The sequence below is a fragment of the Anabrus simplex genome, chromosome 6 (assembly GCF_040414725.1).
Source record: "Anabrus simplex isolate iqAnaSimp1 chromosome 6, ASM4041472v1, whole genome shotgun sequence".
Classification (NCBI taxonomy): domain Eukaryota; kingdom Metazoa; phylum Arthropoda; class Insecta; order Orthoptera; family Tettigoniidae; genus Anabrus; species Anabrus simplex.
The window spans coordinates 187,346,286-187,367,511 of record NC_090270.1 but is presented as its reverse complement, the minus strand read 5'-3'; the positions used below and the strand labels follow the sequence as shown (position 1 = coordinate 187,367,511).

The following is a 21,226-nucleotide window of genomic DNA, read 5'->3' as shown; positions in this document are numbered from 1 at the left end:
CCAAAACACAGTGTCTTCAATTGTTGAAAATTTGGCTAATATTGTTTTCTCAAAGTTCTAGTTTATGAAAAACAATTGTAATTTGACTTCTATGTTAAAACTTGAGTTGTAATTATAGTTAAAACTTATTGGTGTCTTAAGATTAAAATCTTGGATCCGTTTGGAATTCAGCTTGATGCTTTTTATTTTGAGGCTTGCTACTGTAATTTAATAGTTGTGGACAGTAAAATGTTGAATTAGTTAGTTTCATCGAACTAGTCTTGTTTTTACGATCAGATTTTCCATTGGTAGTAGTTTGTATTTATGAGGTTTTTAGTCGAAAGGGACGTCAATCCAAAATCTTGAGGAGTTGATTTGTTTCTTTCATAATATTTGAATGATGGTGCGTCTGTAACAAAGAAAATTTACGTGAATAATATTGTGTGTTATTGTGCTTTTACAGTGATCTGATGGTATGTATTAACTTACCCCTTTGACTGCTACTATGAAACCTTGTGGACTTTGTTACATTACGGTGACTGTTATCTGTTGTGCTTCTACTCCTTGTGTTATACGTATGGAAAAGCTGTTGTGGAGGATGGGTAGAGGATTTTGGGGAAGAATTATTAGGCGGGGAGTTAGACATTGGCGTATCATGTGGTGAGGAGTCCTTATCTGTTGTCGAGGTGGGGGTAGGGGAGGAGACTGTAGGCGGGGCGTTGGGTCTTGGCATGTTGTATGGAGGGGAATCTTTATGTGTTGTCGAAGTAGTTTCTGTGGTGGGAGTTTTCAGATTAAATATCTTAAAGAATTTACTATTATCTGATTTGAAAGTTTGTAATAATATTGGCAATTGCTCTATTAATGGACTTTTTATATCGACCGCGTCATTCAGATTTTTTTCCTTATTAAAATATTGGTCCAAATAAATATATATATTTTCAAACTCCGTCATTAGCTTCCCCTTTTCAATCCTTTTGATTATTGTGAGGTCTTTGTCTGTTGAGGTATATTGATGGCCGGTTTCTTTCATATGGTTACTCATTGCGAAATATTTATTATGTTTTAAGGCGTTAAAGTGTTCCATGTATCTAGTAAGGAAGGTGCAGCCAGTTTGGCCAACATATGAAAATTTACACTGTGTGCATGATAGTCTGTATATTCCGGAGCCTTGAAATTTGTTATTGTTGGAGTTTACTATGTTATGATTAAAGAATAAGTTTTTATTGGTGTTGTGTGTTTTGAAGGCTATTTGCATATCCCATTTTTTCAGTGGGTTTGCTATTTGATGAATCGTTGGACTGGTGTAAGTAAAAGTTGCGTATTTTGATTTTTTAGTGTTTTCCGGTGCAAGATTTGTGGCTAATTTGAGTTTTACTTTATTGATGATTCAATTTACCATTTCTATTTTGTATCCATTGACTAGTGCTAGTACTTTTATAAAATTTAGTTCCTTCGTGAAATTCGCGGGTGATAAGGGTATTTTGTGAGCTCTGTGGACCATACTAAAAAAAGGTTGCCTGTTTGTGGGATTTCGGGTGGAGTGAATCATTTCTTATTGTTATTGAAGTGTGTGTCGGCTTTCTGAATATTTGGAAATCGAATTTAGAATTTAGCACTACAGTAAGACCATGAAATGCCTCAAGAGTATCGTTCCATGATGAGCTGATCTTTAATTCAAAACAAATTATTATTATTATTATTATTATTATTATTATTATTATTATTATTATTATTATTATTATTAACTAACTCTAAATTAAATTAATGCCTTAGCTGGCGAGACCTAGTGTTTACAGTGCATATGTCTTGGGTACGAGCTAGAAGAAATATGTTACTTTCATTGTCCTGTCTCATTCTCACCCTGGGTTTTAGCTGAGGTATGAGTGATGCTACTAATGCCATTACTTAAGCAGGCAGTCGCTATTACGAAATCTATGAAAATGTCGCTCTTAGGTGCAGTTGGTGTGTATATTTCAGTAGGTTTGGCAGGCTGGCTTAGTAAGTAAAGGAATGGGAAATTACCACATTTCTCTTATGCCCCGTCATCGACGCTTAGATCATCTATGTCAGCTGATGGTGGAGCTGTTGAGCTTCCCAGTCAGCCTTCAGGCTGACTACTTGACATACATAAACTAAATTAGACTCATTGCTCCAGTCACACCATGAAATGTCAGTACTTAAGTCTATCACCTCTCCAGTTCTTATCTACCCATTCTTTACTACACGTTTTAAATCAGAGGTGTTCGCGCTGGGCATTCTGTCCTCTGGGCGCCCAGCACTGTAAGTGGGCGGCCTGGTAGGCGATGAACCTGTGCTATTCGACCACAGTGACGTGGCTATGTCACAGGCCGTGAAGGTTGGGTGAAGTTCTCTCCATCACTCTCAATCACTGTGGCGATACCCAAGTTTGAAATGGAGGCAGAAAATAATGAAAGAAAGAGGGCAAGAAGCCACTTCATTTTCAATTTACGTTATAAGAAAGAAGTTATATATGTCCATTGCAGTTATTTTTACCGGAACCTCAAATGTTTTTATAATGTACGTAATGAATTACAATTTTCACTGCTACATTTTAAGAGGTGCTTTAGAAACAGTTCTAATATAATTCAGAGTTAAGGTAGATAAGCTGTGGCTTGTGATTGTTTGGGTTTAAATTATCTGATAAAACCATCAACAATCCAATCTTGCTTACCGGGAATAAAATTAGTGAGGTTATTTATCTGAAGGCATGCTGTACATCTATCTGGCAGATTTATTTACATTGTTGTTGTACTTTAATCTTGGATAGTAAATATCTATGTCCTCACTCGTTATGAAACTCTGTCTCACCATTTAGCGGCTAGCTGTTATCACCCGATGCCTGTTAAATTTTAAATACTATTTTCAGAAATTCAATGAACAGGGAAATTGTACATTTTTTTTAAAAAGGAACTACTGTTATTCCCATCCAAGGAATTGTAAATCGTAGCTTGTACGCTTCAACCCTGTACCTTTGTAGATTGTAATACAAAAATTATGACGTGTCAGTTTTCTTTGAGTGAATAAATATAAGAAAATAATACAGACTGTTTATATTGAGCGCATTATAAATCAAACTGGAATATCTTGAAAAAGTCAGGTTGTAGTTGTTGTTGCGATTATAAAGTTTTATTTTAAACTAGAGGACCCATGCTCCTCCGCAGCATTCATCATAAATAGATCAGATAACATGTCTTGATATAAAATTGCTCCATGCGCTGCCTGGGTACTATTTTGAATGTTTACTTTTAAGATTTGTATTGCCTGCTAATTATGTGTGAAGTGGAATTTTTCAATTATTTATTGAGAAAATCCAGGAAGAAATTGGAATGGAAAAAAATTAATGATAGAATAGAGAAGAGCCGACTAAGATGGTTTGGGCACATAAAGAGAATGAGTGATGAAAGAATGCCAAAACAGGTGATGGAAATGCAGATGCAAGGAAGGAGAGGCGTAGACTTCCACGATTGAGATGGAAGGACACAATCCAACGCAGTATTAGAGAAAGAAACCTGGACTGGGACACAGTGTTGGAGGAGGAGTGGTGGAAGGACCAAAGAAAGTGGAGCGGAACCATATTTGCCCCTACCCGGTAACAGCTGGATAATGGGAAATGATGATGATGATCATGATGATGACTTTCTTGTGACGTTGACTGATAATTTACAAACTTTTTTTAAAAAAAATGTACATTATACATCGCACCAAGTCTTATTTAAAGATAAAAATTTCATAATGTTCCGTATTGAAATATATCACAATTTCAATTTCACCAAGTCTTATCGCGACGATGGGATAGGAAAGGGCTAGGAGTGGGAAGGAAGCGACCATAGCCTTAAATAATGTACAGCCCCAGCATTTTCCTGGTGTGAAAATAGGAAACCATGGAAAACAACCTTCTGAGCTGCCGACAGTTGGGTTCGAATCCACTATCTACCGAATGCAAGTTGACAGCTACGTGACTCAAACCGCGCAGCCACTCACTCGGTTTTAATGAACTATTTTGTAGTTGTAGTTGTTGTGTGTTTTGAAGTTCTAGTTTTAGATTATTTTGTTTCGCGTAAAACTTTGCACTTGTGGCGTATACGGTTCCAACTGTCATTGGAACTGTCACCAATCACCATAGAGAACTCCGAAACTGTAAATTTGGTACTGATATCGGTCATTCTGGTTGCCCGCATTGGATGGAGGCTGAACTTAGACTTAAATGTCATTCAGAGTGTCACTATTCATCCTAGCAACCCTGAAAACTATGAATTCTATACTGATATAGGTTGTTTTTTAATATTTTTGCTCCCTCCCCAATCCCACCACTAGGAGTGCTAGGTGTGTCTTACTTCCACAGTATTTCTCTCCAGATGGAAGTTATATGTGTACCAAGTTTTGAGGTAATTGCAGGTTTACCTATAGTCGCTGTCATTTCTATTCATTCAGGTTCGCCAATATCTTTACGGAACGATATTGCTTCTTAATTGCGTGCAACCCGCTACGTACAGAATGTATTGTGGACTAGTGCAGGCCTTCACCTGCAATTATTGGACTGATCATTTAATGACTTGATTTATGATTACTCAAATCTGACTGAACTTAGTGACCTATTAGTGTCTCGTAATTCACCGGCAGGTAATTCCAGAGAGATTAAAACAAAAGTGAAGCAAATCGGTCCAGTAGAACTGACGGACAGATTGGCCGAAGCTGTTTTTAGTAAACTTTTAATATATAGATAATGTACCTCAATCAACACTTCGCTGAGTAGTGGAGGAAAGCTTCGTAATCAATAATCACACAAGTATAAAGATTTGGACTTTCCACCTAATCAGTACCATTATTTATTATAAGGTACTTAAAAACATTTTATATTACAGTACCGGTTTTGACCCTGTGTGTGGGTCATCTTCAGCTGCTGAAGAACCTTGATCTTTTAAAAAAGTAAAATATAATATTAAGACACTACTTATTCTAGTTTTAGAAGACTGTTTCTAAGTTACATTGATACATTGTGGTATTAAAATATGCTTGGATGAGAAATGTAAAAGTCTAAAAATTGTTCAACAAATGTTTTTAGTATACTTTGACTTCTACAATAGAACAGGTGTAAATTGTGTGTTTTGAAAGGGCGAATAAATTTAAATTCTTCATGTAGTTTGCTCAAGGTCAAGTTGTCTTCAGTTTAATGCATTATTATCTGCAGTGGGATGGTGAAAATGTTCCTTTCTTCATAATTGCGATCTGTTGGAGAATTGTGCTGTGTCGGATTATCTAAATAGAAGAAGGAAGGGAGATTTTCTGTTAGAGAATGTCTATGAAACATGTTATAAAAATATTGCGTGTCCTGCGGATTCTTGGTTGTGTGTTGTTTCTGTTTACTGACTCTCTTTAAGTAAATGTTTTTTAAAGAAGGGATGGCGGCATTGAAAAGGAGGGGTTTTTAATCTGTTATTTCGTTAAGATTAAAATTTTGGTTGCCATATTAATCCATATTGATATAAAATTCCTCCAATATATTGAGCAAAGGGCTCTTACAATGTATACTTCAGAATTTCCATGTTGCTTTCGATGTTAGAAAATTTGTTTATATTCTTCTATGTGTTGTCCTATGGGCGAGAAAAGATTGTGTTTTACAACGTTGAAGTGTTCATTATACTGAATGAAAAAGCTCCTGCCAGTGTGTTCGATGTAACTGACCTCACATTTATTGCATTTCATTCGGTATACTCCTGAATTGTTGTATTTGTTGTTTTCGTTAACAGATTTAGTATTATGCAGGATAGTGGTATTATTGCATTAAGTTTTAAAGGCTATTCTTAAATTACGCCTTTTAAAGATGTTTACATATATGGATAAGAAAGAAATTCCACCTGACAATACTGTTTATTGTAAATGTAGACTTACATTAGATTGAACAACACCATACTCTTGCTTCATTTGATATAACAAACATGTATCCAAACATTTCCACTAAACAAACAATAGAAATAATCGAAACCACCAACTGAAATCCTACAGAAAAACCCTTCAACCCACCCCTACAAAGACACCAAACACAGATTCCATTCACCTGTGAAAAATCTCGCATAAACCACATTCGACGAAACAGAAACGGCTATGTTAAGCAAGGGACCCAAACACAACTGGGGTAATACATCATCCTTTCAAAACATTATAACTACCATTACCGAAACAGAGCACGCTGTACAGAAAATGCCATATGATTTACCAGAAGAGGTCAGACATGAAATCAACAAAAGGATCCTGCAATATATCAAAAACATTCACAACAACAACCTAAATAACAATACCACCAATAAATCGCACTTAAACAAACTTTAAAACTAAATAAAACAGAACAATTTACTAATAACGAAAGCTGACAAAGGTAACACCACTGTCATTATTAACAAGAACGAATACATAGCAAAGACCAAAGAATGTTTCCAAGGCAACGACTTTTTTAATGAAACGTAAAGATCCAACCAACAACATACAAAGAAACCTCAAAAGTCTACTTAAGAACACACACTTTCTTCTCACCGAAACAGCATCTGCAAAACTCATAACAATGAAACCTCAACTACCGACTGCTAAAGCCTACCCTAAAATACATAAAGAAAACATACCCATGAGACCAATCATAAATTACAGAGCTAGCCCAACTAATAAACTTTCGCAATTCATTCAGAAATTCCTTAAAAAGCATTACTCATTTTTAGCAAACAAGACAGTACGAAACTCAATAGAATTTTGCAATAGAACTGCTTGTTTATAATGTCCAATAACAGACCATTTATATTGGTATTATAAATTTACTCATTCGGGACAAGTATTTCAGGTTCCCTGTGGGAGTCAACATCTATATCATCTGATGGCCAAGCAGGCATCAATTTTGGTACTGAGACAGTCTCTCATAGTACATAGGCATTGCCGGTGGCTCCAAGTAGTCTACGCAGTGGCCTCCACGGTATGCACTAGCCATGCGTCTTGGTGGGTGTGCTAAATACCAACTGATGAGCCCAACTTATCACACGGGGGCGAAACGCTGGCAACCAGGAATGAGTTAGCTGGAAAATTTATAGTGTCCAATAACGGACCATTTATATTGATATTACAGTATTGATGAATCGTGTATTCATGATTGGTGGAAGAAGAAGGATAAAGTTCCAAAAAGTAACGGCGATCGCAGAGTATTACGCGGGCGGAGTGCAGTGTTTCCGGAAATTGAAGAACGACTCCACAAAATTGTGATCGAAAAATGTGAGTTAGGACATGGTGTTTCCAGTGAAATGTGTCACTTGAAAGCACTAGAGATCTCAAAAGAACTCAAAACACAGTGTTTTACTGCAAGCTGCGGGTGGATCCGAAACTTTTATTGGAGAAGGGATTTAGCATTCGGAGACGTACATTTATTTCATGTCTCCCTGGGGCGTATGAAGAAAAATGAATGGCCTCTCAGCGTCACATTATTCATTTGAGGACGCAAAATTCTTATTTGCTCTTGCAAATTGGGAATCCTGACCAGACACCTGTCTATTTTGAAATGCCGTTGGAAAATACAGTGGATATGAAGGGTTCTAAAAGTGTAACCATCAGAACAGGTGGTAACGAAAAGCAGTAATGCACAGTAATGTTATGCGTATTAGCGGATGGAATAAAACTCCCTCCATATGTGGTTCTGAAAAGGAAAACACTTCTGAAAGGAAACTTGCCGTCCAGTGTTATTGTTAGAACACACGAGTCCAGCTGGATGGACAGTGCGTTAGTTGAGGACTGGGTGAGGTGCATTTGGCAACTTCGCCCAGGAGCTTTGTTACAAAAACGAAACATGCATGTGTTATAGGGGACATATAACTGACGCCGTAAAAGATATGATGAGAAATGTAAAAACCGATCTAGCGATAATTCCTGGAGGACTCGCTTCTATTCTACAGCCGTTGGATGTGTGCGTGAACCGGCCTTTCAAAACTGCAATGAAACAGTTGTACACCGAATGGATGTCTGATGGTGATCACGCGTTAACACCAACCGGACGAGTGAAGAGGCCTGAAGTGTGAAGTGGGACTAATATGCAGCTGGATCAAGACCGCATGGGCGTGCATTCCCAATGATCTAGTGTCCAAAAGCTTTAAGAAATGTGGAATTTCAAATTCAGTGGACGGTAGTGAGGACAATTATTTGTGGAAAGATGCCAGCGACGAAAGCTCCTATGGTGAAACTTCAGAAAATGACGGTGAATTGTGAATGATCTGAGTATTGGACCAATTTTATTTACGATTTTTGTGATTATTTTATTAATTGTAAGTTGTCAGAATTTATATTTGTGGTATATTTGAAGAAAATTAGATAGGTATGCAAGTTACTTGATTTTCAATTCTTTTTCCGTATTTTGCCGTCTCAAATTTAGGGTGCGGGTCTCATTCGGTGGCGGGTGGTATTCAGGATTATACGGTAGTCTTTCTTTGATTTGTTTTCTTTTATCAATTTTGATTTCGGCTGATGTTTTCTTTTTGGGTGATTTTATTGATCGAAACTTTGTTGTATCTGTTTAGTTTAGCTATTTCATGGATTAATTTTAGTTCCTTTTTTTTTTTTTGGGTCCTCGTGTGATAAGGGTATATTAAAGGCTCTATATATCGTGCTGTAGTAGGTTGCTTTCTTATGGGCGTTGGGATGAGTGGAATCTTGTTTTATTGTGTTTAACGTTTGTGTAGGTTTTCAGAATATTTTATACGTTAGGTAATCTTCATGCCTGGTGACAGATATGTCTAGATAATTTAAAGTGTGGTCTATTTCGGTCTCCATTGTGAATTTTATGTGAGGGTCCAGTTTGTTTATCTGTTCTAGTATGTTATTCTCATCTGTGAATCTTCCATCTAATACAAGAAAAATGTTGTCCACGAACCTACACCAAAAGAAAATATTCTGGATTTTACTGATCTCGGAGTGTTCTAGATGGTCTATATACATTTCAGCTAATATACCCGAGGCCGGTGACCCCATAGAGAGGCCCTGTTGTTTGTAGATAGTATCCTAAAATCTGAAATAATTGTTATATCAAGAACAAAACAATAAAATGACAATCAAAACTGTAAGAAAAATTTGAAGAAAACATGCACAAATAAATATCTCTGCACCTGAAACAAAATTACACACAGGAAATACACTCGTTGTGGAGGTTAGCGTATCGTAAATCTCATGGCTGAGGGTGATCTCGGCTCATCGTCTTGGACCTAGCAAAAACTGAGACAATGTCGTCGGCTGCTCCCCGTTTCTTTGCAAGCTTGTCCCTTTAAATACTCAAGATAAACAACCTTCTCTGGACAAGCAAGGAGGAAACATAGCAGGACAGACATGTGTTTCATGGCCTTCTACACTCTTTCAAGGGGTAGCCTAGGCGCTATTGACATTAATTTCTCGCATCGTGATTTTTCATTCTTTCTCTTCAAATTTACCCTTGTTCATAATCCTACCATCATTTTTTTATCGCATTCTTCCTATATCATGGGCCTTGGTTCATATTCCTCGTAATATTTCCTACCCCAGAACCCTTGGTTCATATTTCTCGTAGCATTTCTCATCTTAGAACCTTTGGTCATATTTCGCGTAGTATTATCTTAGAATCCATGTTGCATATTTTGCGTGGTATATCTTATATTAAAGCCCCTGGTTCATATTCCTTGTATGCATTTTAACACTTTGTTCCTTAGATCACATCTCTCCTCGTAATATTTCTTATTTAAAATGCCCTTGTCTATTGCGCTACCATGAATTACCTTTGCCCAAGTATCTTTGAGGACTTAATTTTGTCAACGTTGATCCACCTTGCTCTCCCATCTCTTCAAATCACTGTAAATTCATGCGCATAGTATAATTCATGCAATTTCTATTGTTAGGTTGTCTATCCCTCATATTGATCTATTTCCAGATACCAATAGCTACAAGGTCCTCTCGTCCTTGGTCTGTTTAAGGATCCTAACTCTCATGTCCCTAAACATGACACGACTAACCAGCGAGCAAACTACAAACATATCAACTAGCCTAACACATTTCCTTCACAACCAATAACCTGACCCCACATACAAAAATATACACACAACTAAGACATGCTTTGGCCCTGAAACTGCCTAATTTACTATTCCTTTGCCTTGAGGCTTAGTTAAAGATTTATTTACAAATAAATAAGTGAGCCCTTCTAGTCTAACCCATGCTAATATCTGTTCAGACTTTACTTATTCATGTGATGTGTTCAGGCTCCATCGTCTTGGACCACGGTGACGATTAGTATTTCGTAGCACCCTGGGAAGTCCATGATTCGAGTCCCTCTGGCATGTTCTCTACAGCAATCCATGGTGACGTCGTCTGCGTGGCCGGAATGAAGTCGAGTGGTCATGTTCTCCTCAATCGATGCTGCTATCACTCGTATTACCTGTTTAGTCCTATCACCTCGTTATCCTGGTTCCCCTCATTCTACAGGGTTGAGCACTGTTGGTCACTGTAATCATCCTAAAAGCATTTGCTGTTACCTGGGTGTTATAATACTGTCATTTGACTTCTATCACTTAATAAGTCAGGGGATATTCCCTGCTATTGTAATCAAGCTAGGCCCTCCTTTAGCGTTGTCTCTTAATTTGCACACCATAACATAAACACAACCCCTTCCTTCCACAACCACTTCAGAACGCAAGAGCGTTGCTTGGTTCTCTAACCTTATATAAACCCCTGGGAAGTCGTGATGCTTTGGGGAATCACTGCCAAACGCACGCTAACTCTTTGTGATGAGTCTGTATGGGTTCCCACACTCCTTAGAAATCCATTATTTATTATGTTGAGCACAAGTTAGCTGATCTTATCACATCAAGAGGAAGAGTAAATTTACCCAATATATCTTACATTTCACACTAGCAGAACATCACTTGTAGGCGCATTTAATGAATTATTTTATTACCACATTCCCGCTTTTTGTAGGAGGGTGGTGGCATCTCCATAACTCGTTAGCAGAGGTAGAGACTAAACTGTAGTTTCCCGCAAAATGCTGGGGTCCCTGCATGTCGTGGGTGGGCTGCTATCGTATCACTGTCTGGCTCTTTATCCTAGCTTCAAACCCTAGCGCTAATACATTATATGCATGAGGAGTTCGTAAAGAATCGCATCTTCCTGAATCAATACAGTTCAGCATACTTTTCCTCATAGGTGTGTTGTTCCTATGTAAATTGTCTCTTAATTAAAATAACAATGAAATGTATCTATGGTCATTCTAAAATAATTTAAAAACTTGTCATTATACATTCTCGAAGGCTGATACAGTAAGTGAAACTGGCTTTCACTCGGTTTTCTATAATGGAATGAATCCTATAAACTCTCTTTCTATGATGCCAACTTTGTCATTGTTTCAAAAGCCACAGCAATGCTTCCTCTTCGAAATCCATTTCAGTACTGTGTACTTATGACTGTAGAGAGGTTGGAAAGATTGTGGCCGATATGAACCTCAAGTAACCACAAAGAACCATCTAACTGTAGTTTAAGAGTGGTTGAGTGTAGCCACAGCTGAACCACTCAAGACCTACCGTTTTGTAGTTGCAAAGTGGTATGTGTGAAGGCAACCTAAATCAGATAAGTGCATTTCTTGTTGAGACAACATAATATATGTATTGAAAGATAGACTTTCTCTCAATTTAATTCAATAGATGGGTGAACAGGCCTGAAGATCTGAGCAGTGGGGATTGGAAAGAAGCCATCAAGATGGTATCTAACATCAATGTTAGAATCGTACCTTGCGGGTCCCAAAACGGTAACCACTGTCAGTGATGCCACAGCAAGTGCGCATGTTTTCAGTTATTGTTCATATTGTGAAACTCTGCGTTTCGAGGCACCATGAAATAAGATCTACCGAGCTCGATAGCTGCAGTCGCTTAAGTGCGGCCAGTATCCAGTATTCGGGAGATAGTAGGTTTGAACCCCACTGTCGGCAGCCCCGAAAATGGTTTCCCATTTTCAGCTGGGGCTATACCTTAATTAAGGCCACGTCCGCTTCCTTCCCACTCCTAGCCCTTTCCTATCCCATTGTCACCATAAGACCTATCTGTGTCAGTGTGACGTAAAGCAACTAGGAATAATAATAATAATAATAATAATAATAATAATAATAATAATATCTACCATTGGTGACGCTTTGGTGAGAGGAAAAGGTTTTCTTGTTCACGAAGAAGTCCATGGAATTTCTGAAACAGCACAAGGTGCATTGATATGATGGCCATCAACCCTGAGTCAAGAATAGGTGCTGTTATAGACCCAGTAAAAAGAGAGGCATACCTCAAACAACTATCTGATGTGCACATCAAAAACTGCTCTATGTATAATCCATCCATTCCTTACTACTTATCAAAGTACAAGCTTGATAACATCCAGGTCATCGGCAAAATAGTGGAGTACCGTATGGAACAGAATTCCACCCATTCTGCTGCTAAAAATAAAATCTGCCAGAGTGGATCTACTTTCAGACCTTCAAATGGAAAGCGAAACAAAAAATAAAACAAATACCGATTTGAAAGTTTTGTGATCACATATTTTGTCACTACATTTCTCACTGCTCTCTTTCCTCCTTTTCCCACAACAATTCCAACACTCGCAACTGTTTTATTAGTATTCATTTTTGCAACTCTGCAAATGACATTTTTGCACCAGTTTTGCCACAGATTCTAGGTGTGGTGATGGAAGACTTAAAGATGTACCTGGGTCATGTGTTGTTGAAGAACAATTACAATTCATGTTGTACAGGGAGACTGGTTTGTTTCCTGTTCTTTTCAAGGCTGTTTTTGCTTTAATTCTGCTTTCCATATTTTGAATTCTTTTAGACACTTGACTTTCAGATAATTCAGTCCTGGATGATCACCTGAAATGCTCCTGATTTTTTGATCGAACATCTGTTAGTTGATATTCAAAAATAGGATGGATTTTTACTTCAAAACCTGTCCAAAATCCAGTACCGTCTTCCTCCATAGGGACCAACATTTAAAATCTTCTGGAAACCGTATCACGCTGTTGTGACCTACCTCACTGAGCCTCAATTCCCGTAAGCTGTATGTCAGCGAATGTCAGTTGACACTTGGAACATTGAGTAAAAACTCGTGCAGCACAAAGAGAGATTATGCATACTGTTTATCAATTGAGTGTTTCCCCTCTTCCACTAGTGAGCAAGAACTCCGAGTAAGCTCTTCACTTTAATGCATATCGCTCATTGTTCGGTATACTTGCCAATATCTAGTGAAGATTTTAATTTGGCAGTAATCTATTTGGGAATAAGTTTCTTTGATATGCCTCCTTCCAGGAATAGAAGACAGGAAATGGAGGGATTCTGTTATATCAGATCTTAAAGAACTGGAGTTGGAGGAGGACCTAGCGTTCAACAGAAATGAATGGAGAAGACAGATCCACATCAGCGACCTCGCATGTTAATGGGACTAATCGTGCCATAGAAGAAGTACCTTCTACCCTGTTTAAGATGACTATGGGATTTATAAGTACATTTTAATGCAAAAAGCAAAAAAAGACGTATTATTCAGGTCATTGTGGTAATGACTGGGCTGGCAGAAGAAATAATGCTGTATGCTGGAGGAGATGTTATGAAATGTGCAGGAAAATAATAGTATCATTTGATGGTTTTTCTCTGGTTGGTGTAGTTAATTATTTCAGGATGACCCAATAAATGCACACACACATACACACAATTCTAATTAACCATGAATGACCTCACTAATTGCTGTCTATTTACAAGTGTCTCTCTTCCTTGTGGCACAGCTGGCGGTGCGGCCCGTCAGTATACCTGGGGACAGTTAATCCTTACTTTCACGTCCTCACAGTCCTGTCACCTCATACAGCAGCTGAGTTTAGACCGCTGGATCTGAACACAGGGCTACGGGCCACTCGACACACACGATGACTGTTCGTTGGTTCAACTCCACAGTCAGTCCGGTAATTCACAGAGTCACATGCCGTGAACAACTAAATAGCTCAACAGTATTCAACAGCAGGATGATGCTCACAACAGCAAACATTAACAGAGGTCCATTTTCCCTCACACTCACGATACCAATATCCCCTTGTTGACTCACGGTGATTCTCAGTCCACAGAAATACACCAACACACAGTACTCTCTGTTAGTACACATCTTCCATTCCATCGTCTCCAGCCCACCTACTCACTGAACTCTCGGACACCACCACAACAGCTCCTAGTTGAGACCTCGGTGGGACACTAGCAACAGCCAACACCTCTGTTGCCCTCAGTCCAGCCACCGAACTCCAACACGCTAAGTCTCACACTGACTCACTCCACCCAACTGACTGTCCGCGGCTAGCCTCCCTTTTTATAGCTCGGGTGATTTGAACCAGACTTTTCGTGAGTGGGCTAGAGGCAGAACATTCTCATTAAATCTCCAAGAAACTCACAGGTAAACCGGTCAACAAGAACAATACACAGAAAGACTGTTCCCACCCTACAAGCAGGGTGGGAGATCCCCGGTCGCCTGAGTTACTAGCCCCTTCCTGGAAGTACCGAAAGGGGCTAGCATTATTTAATGGTGAGATGATATTAAATGTTTCTCCTTTATACTAGTGTGGAAAGAGGAGTGTGCAAGTTCCTGTTACATGAACTGCAAGGAATTACCAACCAGTATGAAGCCCAATAAAAACTGCAGAACAGTTCAGTGCTTGATAGAAAATTGAAGATTTTAGTATGTTTTGGTGCCTTTGCTGGCAGGACGTAGTGTTTACAGTGCACTGTGTCTTCTGGTATGGGCTAGATCAATATTGTTACTTTCATTGATCTGTCTCAGCTTTATCCTTGGCTTTGACAACATGAAAGTGACTGAGGTATGAGCGATGCTAGTAATGCCATTCCTTATGCAGCCAGTCCCTGCTATGAATGGTGTGAAAATGTTGCTTATAGGGTCAGTTGGTGCATGCATTTCAGTGGGCTTGGCAGACTGATATGTAATAGCAACTTCTGGCTCGGTGAGGAAAGCAACGGAAAACTACCTCACTCCTCATTTCCCTAGTACGCCTCTTCAGTGATGCCTAGACCATCTATGACAGCTGATGGCGGAGCTGATGAGGATCCAACCAGCCTTCGGGCTGAGGACTAAACATACACATACAATTATTTTTGAGATGGATACTCTGAAAAGCTGCCAAGTTGTAACTGAACTAGATCCATTATAATGGAAAAAGCACCCAGAAGTCAGAATATGTGTGATGTTTGGGACATCACTGCATGTTTTCAATTATTGAACTATATAATGAATTGATAAGATGTATATATTTAATCACTGATAGGTCATTTTAAAATTAATATGCATATATATATATAGGGTTTTTATCATCCATTTCAATCGTCATTTCATTTCTTTGTATTGCGGCTATAACGTATTCTGAGCTAACAAATAATTGAGTAATGTATTTCAACATCATTCATATTAATAACTTGCAGTAAATTTTCCAATAGCCTTTGTGAGGTGACCAGAGTCAGCAGGCTAATTTCAGCCCATTTCCAGAAAAAGTACATCATCTAGGTTACGAGAGACCTCGCCCTCTCTACCTCATGAAGAGACAGTTGATACATTATAAACGCCCACTTTTCGAACTTCGCTACCTGACGCTTTATTTCAGCGGGAAAGTTCAGCCTATGTGAATGAACGTAATGAAGCAGCGTGATGGATTTACAGCAATACATAGAAGGGATGAGACCTCGAATCTTACTGGACCATGTAATATACCTGATGGAAGGAGACTTTTGAACGGATATACTTCGGAGACAAGAGCTGGGGAGAGCACTCTTATTCTTACTCGTGAGCAGATTGTCACTTGTATTCGGACATTCTGATTCTCACTCTTGGAAGACACTCTTACTACGATTCTACGTCTGCACATCGGAGAAGATTTTAACTTAGTTCACTTCGCATCTGAGTAGTACCGTAGGATACTACTCAAAAGTTACTCTCATTGGGACTTGTTATCTCAATGACGAGAGGTATAGTCAACGGGAGACCAGTTTTGACTAGTACAGGGAAGGAGAGCTTTTAGTATGAATTTAGCTACGCTAATGTTCCGTAATACGGAAGAATACAAGTGTATTCTCTCCATGAACATAACCCATGGTGGTTTTGCACTTAAAAGTAGGACTCATTACGACTTTATGTAAGGAGTAAAGTAGGAAGTGTTAAAGGCAGGAAAAGCATAAGTAGGACTGGAATCCAACAACAGATGAGGCAGCCGGTACGAGAGATCCACACATCATCAGCTTCAAGACAACAGATTCTACATATGGTGAGCTTATGGCATAAGTTACTGCAAGTCTTCGCGCAACAGTTAATTTTCTTAGAGTTAATTTCATTCAATTTTTGTTGCTTCCGTAAGTTCAGATTTCGGTAATACACCGTTACATCACGTTTTTCATCCTAATAAATAGCTGTTTTAATTTGTATGTTCTGAAATTATTATTAATGATCCTTAAATTCCAAGTTAGTGTACTTAACGATTTGTGTCCCATCACCCTACCCCTGGGAGTTTTTTGAGTCTCATTAATTATTATTATTATTATTATTATTATTATTATTATTATTATTATTATTATTATTATTATTAATTATCAACTTTCGTTTTCAAGCCATAAGCTTGAAGGCTGGCGCCCATGGAATATTGTTTATGGAGAAACAATGAGATATCATTTATTTATTTAAATATTAAAGTGACCCACCACGTTATAATTTTGTCAAACATCTGTGGGCCGAGTGGGTACGTCACATATGTGGGACGTTTTTAGAAATATCAGGAGTACTTTTTGTGTCCTTCAAAATCTTTATCAAGACGACACTTTACTTCAGATATGTCTATACCTCAAACATAGGTACAGAAATTAATTTTATCTTGGTGTGAAAGTTTTTGTATTGCTCCAATTAGTGGCATTTTGAACTCATAAAATATCAGAAGGGCATGCATGTGTTACAAATCTAGATCTCAATAATGGATAACAACAAAATCGATATTCTTCCATCTGGAGGAATTGAGAAAAAACTCTGCACCTATAGAATGGTACCAGAGTTGTACCTTAATTTAAGGTGATGGCCACGAAAAGTCACATTCCGTTAGTTCAGATACCATGTAAAACTCAAGGTCCCATGGCTATTCAACTATGATCACCATATCAACAGTCGCATATAACTACAGGCTTGCTTGCCTTTAATTAAAGTACTTTACCATTCTCCCAAAGAATAACTAGTTACAAAGTCTCTTGTAAAATTCTCAAGTTATGAATAGCCTTCACACTGTAATTTTGCGCTGTATCTTAGAATGCAAAATATTGTTGAAAATACAATTCTTTTGTAACAGGATGTATTCTCTTGTATTATTTCTAGTTCTACTACCTGTAATGTTTCTTCACAAAATAATAGATTACAAAGTATTGTAATATAAACTTATATTTGTCATCTGTGTCACACATATTAATGACTGAAATATCATGGCATTACCAGCGTATGTTTTTCTCCTTTTAGGGTAAGGGAAAGAAGACAAAAAAAAGCAAGATGTTTCGAGTTGATAATCGGATCTTGGGCTTCAACGTGACTGCTGCACAGGATCGCATCAATGTTGGTGATCGTGATTATGGTGAGGGTATCTGAGCAGACAAGGCAGTGTGGACTGACAGGAGACAGCTGGTGGATGGCCTGTAGCCTGGCCATACCTTGTCACCTTGGGTACCAATTTTCCTCCATTCTCAGCTAAGGAATTGCAAAAAAAAGGTTGAGCTGGTCTTAATGACCTGAAAAGAGCCTGCTGAAGAATGATCACAGATTTTGTTGCTACCTCCAGTAAATACACAAGGTATAGTGGTTTTTAGAGCCCTGCTTGTTGAAAACTTGAATTTTCCTTGTAATTTTGTTTCAAAATCTGGCAATGAAAGGAAGGCTCAACGCAAAGTTAGGTAGCCTTATATAGTCTTTCTATAGTCAGATAATTATCAATTTGTTATAACATTTTAAATCAGATAAGTGCATTATAAAAGATAAAGTATTTTTAAAGTCACCATTTGTACAAATAATAAAGACTAGGCTGGAAGTAGGGTGGTCTTGGTCCCTACAGACAGCAGATTGTTACTTTTCAAAACTGCTGTTATTTCTAATAAAATCACCAAGATTGACTTGATAGCTTTTTTCTTTCTTTCTGTATTTATTTATTCAATCTCTCAATTACTGTTGATGATGTAAAGTTGTGCCTCTTTGGCATTTGGTCATGGCTTGGCCTGGTGTTGGCAACTTGTCGAAATTGGTTGCATCTCCACAAAGATCAGTATTTAGGCTGTACAGACTCAGAAAACATCTCTTGTACATTGCTATTTTCCAGTAAAACACATTTTGAATGGTTGTTATAGTGACTCCTGATATAACATGAAATGGATGATATTGGTGCTATTAAAAACAGAAGTGTGGAACTTAAAATATACTCATCCAAAGCTGTACATTCTTGTCAAATAACAAATAAAAGTAATTGTAAAGAACGATGGATATGAATGTATATTTTCATTTAAAGTCCCTTAATTTCTCCCTTCCTTGATTGTATTGTGTTACTGGGCATATTTCTAGACCTCTCTCTCACTCACTCACTCACTCACTCACTCTCTCCCTAACAAATAAAAAAACAATATGAATACTCGCCGATTTTGTTGCTACCTCCAGTATATACACAAGGTATAGTGGATTTAGAGCCCTGCTTGTTGAAAAGAATTTTCCTTGTAATTTAGTTTCAGAATCTGGCAATGAAAGGAAGAGTCAGTGCAAACCTTAACAGGGAATTACAATAATATCAATACTAAGCAAGTTAATTAAAAGAATATACAATAAGGACAAATTGTACATTTTAATAAAAGCGTATCCAAGCACAAGTTAAATTATTCCATTAGCAGAAATCTCTCGGTATGTCTGAATACGTCAATGAAAGAGCACAGAAGGAAATCAAATAGTAAAGAGAATAATTAACATTAATAATGTTAAGCTCAAATTAAAATATTCTACAACGAGGAAAATGACAGACCACAGTTACATTTCCAATCCCATTGAAATCATGGATCTTTTCAAGATAAAAAAAATTCATCTCAGCAAATAATATACCTAAAACAAAGGGGTAGCTAAGGGAATGTAACAAGGTACAAAGCATTTTCAAGGAAGGAGAAGTTTATAATTAAATACTAAATAATAATTATTATTATTAATGGTGTGTTATCTCTGGAGAGGTAGGATGCAGGTCTCTTGAATTGATGCCCATAGGCGGCCTTCATGTCTTTGAGGATGGATCTCTAACCAGAATGAAATCTAATGTTGAAGATGGCATGCACATGCTCGTCTATGAAGTTGTGAGCTGTGCTCCTTCCTCTTTGGTGCTGTAGGCACCTCATTAGGGCCCCCCAACAAGCATGGTGTTCCCCTTCATAGTCAGTACATTACATAGTCTGGCGCATGCACTGTGATTTGCGTAGGTAGCAGCTTGCCATAAGACATTCCCTGGTAGGCACTTTTGGTGGCAAACTGACTGTGGTTATAGCATTTATTTCAACAGATTGAAGAATAATTAGGTCGATAATGCTGGATTATGATAGAATATCTTTGTAGCATATCACTGACGATTCTTTTTACAAATATTTTGGCTCTCGTTCCGTTAGTGAAAAAGTGACATTGTAACAGCATAGTTTCCTCTTCATAGCCTGTCTATTACATAGGCTGGTGCACACACCATAATTTGTGTACGCAGCAGCTTGCTGTGGAACATTCTTTCGCAGGTGATGTTGGAAGCGTCTTTGGTGGTGAAGTGACTGTGGTTATAGTGTTCATTTCAAGTGAGTGAAAATATTAGGGCGATATTGTTGCATTATGACAGAAAGTCATTGCATAATTGAGGACATTTTAAGAAAACCTTTTGTTACTCGATCATTTAGTAAAAAGAGTAAAAATGAAATTAAATTGCGTACGGCTCTTAGTGCTGAGTGTGTCCGAGGACAAGTTCACCTCGCTAGAGGCAGGTCTTTTGATTTGACGCCCATAGGGGGTCTGCACGTTGTGATTAGGATGAAATGATGATGAAGACGACACATACACCCAGCCCCCGTGCCAGCGAAATTAACCAATTAGGTTAAAATTCACGACCCTGCCGGGAATCGAACCCGGGACCCCTGTGACCAAAGGCCAGCATGCTCACCATTTAGCCATGGAGCCAGACAGTGAAAAGAGTGACATATCGGTGGGAAGACCAGTGCCGGTGATTTCAAAATTGATATTCCTTCATAAAGAAAAGGGTAGAGTATATTTACGTCATTTAAATAAATTCTTTTGCTGGCGATGCTTATTATTTTGTAATCAACAAATTGTTTGGAATGAGGAGGATTATAGTAATTGAAATAATATTAGTAATGCTATTGTCAAACATGAACGATCGCAAAGTCATTTACGTTCATTTGTTCAGCTTACAGGCTTCGGTAGTGTTTGCATTGATGCCCAACTGAATCAACAATTATTAAAGCGCCTAATCGACGCAACATGATTCTTATCCATGCAAGAATTGCCATTCAGAAGACACGGCGAAAGTGAAGGTTCATTCAACAAAGGTAGTTATTGTAGAAATTTTACATTTGTTGAGCAGCTATGACATTACTCTTAGAGAACATATGGAGTTGTCTTCAACTTTTAAGGGAACATCGAACAGGATTAAAAACGACTTGATTGCTGCTATCAGTAGTGTGTCGATGGAAACCATAAGGAATGCTATTTCCATGGCCCAGCATGTAGCAGTCATTTTAGATGAAACTTCCGATCACAACTGACAACCACCCTCAGATATGTTCATCACCAGACAGCACAGGTTCAATAAATGTTTATTTCCTTCGTTGACTTGAGTGCAGATAGATCAGCTAATGGCTTACTTAATCATGTAATGGAAATTGTGACTTCTTATGATATCGGAGAAAAACTGGTTGCCCAGACATACAATGGTGCTGCAGAGATGGCTGGTGAGCTAAATGGACTAAAAGGAAACGTTCAAGGAAGGTACCCTAGAGCTCTCATTGTTCACTGTGAGTCACATTCTAACTAGTCTTATCTCAGTCAGCTATGAGTATTAAGGAGTGCCGTATATTTTTTCAAACTCTCAACGGACTAAGTAGTTTCTTCTCTAAGTCTATAAAACGTACTCGTGC

At 38.1% G+C, this 21,226-nt stretch overlaps 1 protein-coding gene across 3 annotated transcripts in view; it reads left to right on the top strand.

The window, feature by feature from the left end:
* Window positions 1–18,548, top strand: part of Gyf (GIGYF family protein Gyf) — a 485,965-nt gene extending 467,417 nt beyond the window's left edge. For all 3 annotated transcript variants that reach the window (XM_067150103.2, XM_067150101.2, XM_067150102.2), the window contains exon 22: window positions 17,541–18,548. In XM_067150103.2, the coding sequence (XP_067006204.2) occupies window positions 17,541–17,666 (126 nt within the window). In that variant the 3' untranslated portion in view covers window positions 17,667–18,548. The remainder of the gene's footprint in view (window positions 1–17,540) is intronic.
* Window positions 18,549–21,226: the final 2,678 nt, after the last annotated feature.